This window comes from Salmo salar, chromosome 16 (assembly GCF_965601325.2).
Source record: "Salmo salar chromosome 16, fSalSal1, whole genome shotgun sequence".
NCBI lineage: Eukaryota > Metazoa > Chordata > Actinopteri > Salmoniformes > Salmonidae > Salmo > Salmo salar.
Window position 1 is genome coordinate 91442324 of NC_138306.1, and position 5177 is coordinate 91447500.

At 48.7% G+C, this 5177-nt stretch overlaps 1 protein-coding gene across 1 annotated transcript in view; it reads left to right on the forward strand.

Annotated features, from left to right (window-relative positions):
- The first annotated feature begins 228 nt into the window (after positions 1–228).
- Positions 229–5177, forward strand: part of LOC106574799 (protocadherin-17) — a 160158-nt gene continuing 155209 nt past the window's right edge. The window contains exons 1-2 of the mRNA XM_045698419.2: positions 229–925; positions 1772–4610. Coding sequence (XP_045554375.1) covers positions 2118–4610 — 2493 coding nt within the window. The 5' untranslated portion in view covers positions 229–925; positions 1772–2117. The remainder of the gene's footprint in view (positions 926–1771; positions 4611–5177) is intronic.

The following is a 5177-nucleotide window of genomic DNA, read 5'->3' on the forward strand; positions in this document are numbered from 1 at the left end:
TGTTTTTGAATTTTGAAAATGGAAAGCAGAGGAACGAAGGACTATCCATTCTGTTCGTGTCGGTTGCGCCTTGGGACCACCTACCAATCTGTATTCTGTCAACCGGTTTTTAAATCCCTCCCTTGTTACGGACACGGTCAAATCCTATAGGCCGAGAGTCGTACCCACCTCTTCAAATCTATTGGTTAGCGCTGCATCAGTAAGAATGTTTAACGCACCATGAGTTGAGCAGAGTTTAGTCCGAGAGAAGCGGTGCGACGGGGATGAACAGACCCGCATGGGCAACATAATAATCCATCCGTCCGTTTTTTTATTAACATTTTTTAAACTGACAAGGACAATTTACAGGCTCCCTACGTTTACACACAATATCAACTGTGGAACGTTTTGAATAGGACAGTTGTTATTGACACATTGACCATAACCCACCGCTGTCTATCTTTTAAACCGGAGAGTGAGAACCGACAAGGACATGCCGCTATATGGGAACGTGTAACCGGGGGCATCAGTGCAGCTCACGGGACCGGTGATCACGTCTCTAATAACCGCCGTGGATCTATATTTCCCATTTGGAATCTTGTCAGAAACATTCTCCTGGAAGAAACCGGTGACTCACCGCGAGGGGAAGGCAAGCCTCTGCATTCTAATCAGCCGCGCCGGGAGAACGGAGAGGAGAACGGAGAGGAGAACGGAACGAGCTCATTGACATTACAGTCATACTTTTTCAGGAGCACTTCTACTTCTATAGCGGAGCCCGCACCGCTCGTAGCGCTGCTGGTCTGCGGCGGTCGGACCTGGTTGGCGCCTTCATTCTCTCCACCCGGGGAAGGAATAACAGGGCAACAGACCAGGCGAGGGGATTGGCTTTTAACATAAACCACAACCAGGGATTATTTGGATGTTGTATTTAACCTGATACCTTTCGGTAAGTGGATGTTTTTAACCCTTCTCTGGTCCACTGTCGTAGCGCAGGTGTTTACTATAGGATTGGTATTCTCACCAGGCAAGCTATAAGGCGTTTCAACCGGATAAACGGATAACGGGAGTTTTACCAAACCTCTCCAGTCTCTCGGTGTGGATGCAACAGCTTCTGAGAAGCCACGAGCCTCGCCAGCCCAGGGATGAGCTGGAACGGAATAAATAGGAGGCTTGATTCTAGTCTTGTTTTGTGTCTTGGTATTTATGATTTCCCTTTGGATCATTTTAAATAGGCGGATTATGCTAATTTGGTAATGCGTGTAAGAGGCTGATTTGAACGCATTCCTATTCATAAGGGTTACTCAAATCAGGTGGCGATATAGCTATTGATTTAGATATGGCTATACATTTATCTATTTCTTTAGTTATAAACTGCCGAATGTGTCACAGGGAAAAATGACATATTTATTCATACTTATGACCGTTGTCATGTACATCCTAATAACCAATTTGAATAAGCTATTGAAGCGCGTGTGACAGATGTCCTATAACGCACAGTTTATAGAGCACATATCCATACGATCAAAAGGACAACAACACAAAGCCCTGTGTATCATTAGCACTGCGCCTCCCAGACGCGTCTCAAGGTTACCTAATTGACAGGCTATCCCCATCCATTGTGGGAATGATTTACGCATTAGTTGTGCGTTTCATGTTGACTCAGTCACTGCATATTCACCCACAGCTAAGGATATTATTATCGTCAATTCAAAACGATTCTTTATGTCTAGTATATTGATATATAAATACACTTTATTAGCATATAATATGATTTACCCCCTTTGTGTTTCAGGCAAGAGAGCGACAGGAGAGCACGGGAACGCAGAACGGCTATTCTATTCGGTTGGAGACAGACCGTTTGCGATTATTCCTGAGATGAGCCTGGGCGTTCAACTGAATTTAAATTAGGTGTCCACGAGCACCACCGTTTTCTGTAAGGGAAAGGAGAGCGAGAGAGAGAGAGGGAGAAAAGGGAATTTAAATCGGTGCTCCAGAATGACTTCTAGATTCCACGATGAACGGAACTGTGTGTTTGATCCTGAATGGTAGAAATCACCCATTTTGTGTTGAAGAAATCAACAGGTCGGAGTCGGAGGCGTAAAAAAATCCCTTTAAATTAAAAAGCTTCTCACCGAAGGATGTATCTTTCTGTTTTATTTCTCCTTCTCCTGTGGGCTCAAGCCCTGGCTTTGAAAAACTTGAATTATTCCGTTAACGAAGAACAAGGACCGGGGACGGTTATAGGCAACATCGCCAAAGATGCTAAACTCGGTCTCGGGCAAGGGGGACAAGGGAAAAAATCCAACTTCAGGGTTTTGGAGAATTCAGCACCACATCTCATCGACGTGGACCCTGAGAGCGGGCTCCTCTATACCAAGCAACGCATCGACAGGGAAACACTGTGTCGGCGGAACCCAAAATGCCAGCTCTCCATGGAGGTATTTGCTAACGACAAAGAGATCTGCATGATTAAAGTAGATATAGTCGACATTAACGACAACTCGCCCACGTTCCCTTCCGATCAGATTGATATTGACATTTCTGAGAACGCGGCCCCGGGCACCCGCTTCCCGCTTACTAGCGCTCATGACCCGGACGCTGGGGAGAACGGGCTAAAAACCTATCAAATCACACGAGACGACTACAATCTGTTTTCTCTGGATGTAAAATCCCGCGGGGACGGAACTAAATTTCCCGAGTTAGTTATCCAACGGCCGTTAGACCGGGAGGAACGTAACCATCACACCCTCATTCTAACAGCTACGGACGGCGGGGAGTATCCCAGATCAGGAACCATGCAGATTAATGTGAAAGTTATTGACTCTAACGATAACAGCCCTGTGTTTGAACAGCCCTCTTATGTTGTAGAAATCCCAGAAAACTCCCCACCTGGGAAAGTATTGATCGATTTAAACGCCACAGACCCGGATGAGGGTTCCAATGGTCAGGTGGTGTATTCGTTCAGCGGTTATGCCCCGGATAGAATCAGAGAACTCTTCTCTATAGATTCTAGAACTGGAGTCATAAAAATCCAAGGAGAAATTGACTATGAGGAGAACCCTATTATAGAAATAGATGTTCAGGCTAAGGATTTAGGCCCTAACCCCATCCCAGGCCACTGTAAAGTAACTGTGAATGTGATTGACAGGAATGACAACTGGCCCTCCATAGGGTTTGTGTCTGTGAGGCAGGGGGCCATTAGTGAGGCAGCCCCACCAGGCACGGTCATCGCACTGGTCAGAGTCACGGATAAAGACTCTGGGAGGAACGGGAAGCTCCAGTGTCGAGTCCTGGGGAACGTTCCGTTTAAACTAGAGGAGAACTACGACAACTTCTACACCGTGGTGACGGACAGGCCTCTGGACAGAGAACAGCAGGACGAGTACAACGTCACCATCGTCGCCAAGGACAACGGCACGCCGCCCCTTAACTCCACCAAGTCGTTCACGGTGAAGATTCTAGACGAGAACGATAATGTTCCGCGCTTCACCAAAGCCGTGTATCTGCTCCAGGTGCCGGAGAACAACATCCCCGGGGAGTATCTGGGTTCCGTCCTCGCTCTAGACCCGGACCTGGGCCAGAACGGAACCGTGTTCTACTCCATCCTCAACTCCAACGTGAGCGGAGGAGACGTCAACACCTTCGTGAACGTGAACGCGGCCAACGGGGCAATCTACGCCGTGAGGTCATTCAACTACGAACAAATCAAATTCTTTGATTTTAAGGTGTTAGCGAAGGATGCTGGGTCTCCCCACCTGGAGAGCAACACCACGGTCAGGGTCAGCGTCTTAGACGTTAACGACAATATCCCCGTCATCGTTCTCCCGCTGCTCCTGAACGACACGGCGGAGATCCACGTGCCACGGAACGTCGGCGTAGGTTACATCGTCACCACGGTGAGGGCGGTCGACAACGATTACGGCGAGAGCGGGCGGTTGACCTACGAGATCTCTGACGGTAACGAGGAGCGTCTGTTCGAGATGGACCCGGTGACGGGCGAGGTGCGGACCACTCACCCCTTCTGGGAGGACGTCAGCCCCATGGTGGAGCTGATTATCAGGGTGATGGACCACGGGAAGCCCACCCTTACCACCGCCGCACGCCTCATTGTCAAGGCCTACAGCGGGCCGCTGCCGGGCGGGGAGCCCCACATCAACGAAGAGCATCACAACTGGGACACCTCGCTGCCTCTCATCGTCACCTTATCCATCATCTCTATGATGCTGCTGGCTGCCATGGTAACCATCGCCGTGAAGTGCAAACGGGAGAACAAGGAGATCAGGACTTACAACTGCCGCATCGCGGAGTACTCTCACCCACAGCTGGGCAAAGGCAAGAAGAAGAAGATCAACAAGAATGACATCATGCTAGTTCAGAGCGAGGTGGAGGAACGGGACGCCATGAACGTCATGAACGTGGTGAGCTCACCATCGCTCGCCACCTCCCCCATGTATTTCGATTACCAGACGCGGCTGCCGCTGAGCTCGCCCAGGTCGGAGGTCATGTACCTCAAGCCCACGGCCAACAACCTGTCGGTGCCCCAGGGACACGGCGTCGGCTGTCACACGTCCTTCACTGGCCCGGTGACTAACACCACAGATACCCCCAGTAACAGGATGTCCATTATACAGGTAGGAACAAGATACCATTAAACTAGCTTTTTATTGATTTATCTACACCTTATTTGTTTAGGTTACCAGGGAAGTCACATTAAGATTCAAATTCCTTCTTGTGGAATGGAAATTTGTGTTTGGCTTTACATGTGTCTGACACAGCAAACAGACAGAAAGCAGGACAGCGTTCGGTCTAAACGACAGCATTGTGATTATCCACCATGACCACCATAGTCCTTCCTCCTACCCTCATCCATCTCCTCTGCATCAGATCTTTTCCCTCTCTACTTAATGGACTGATGTGCTGGAGTGTAGGTATAGTGTAACACGAGTGAGAGAGAGATGGAGATATGGAAAGAGAGAGAGAGAGAGGGTAAGAGAGAGATAGAGTTGGAGATATGGAAAGAGAGAGGGAGAGAAAGAGAAAAAGAGAGAGAGAAAGAGTGTGAGAGAGAGTGTGAGCGAGAGAGTTGGATATATAGAATGAGAGAGAGAGAGAGAGAGAGAGAGTTGGAGATATAGAATGAGAGAGAGAGAGAGTTGGAGAGTTATAGATATGGAAAGAGGGAGAGGGACAGAGTGAGT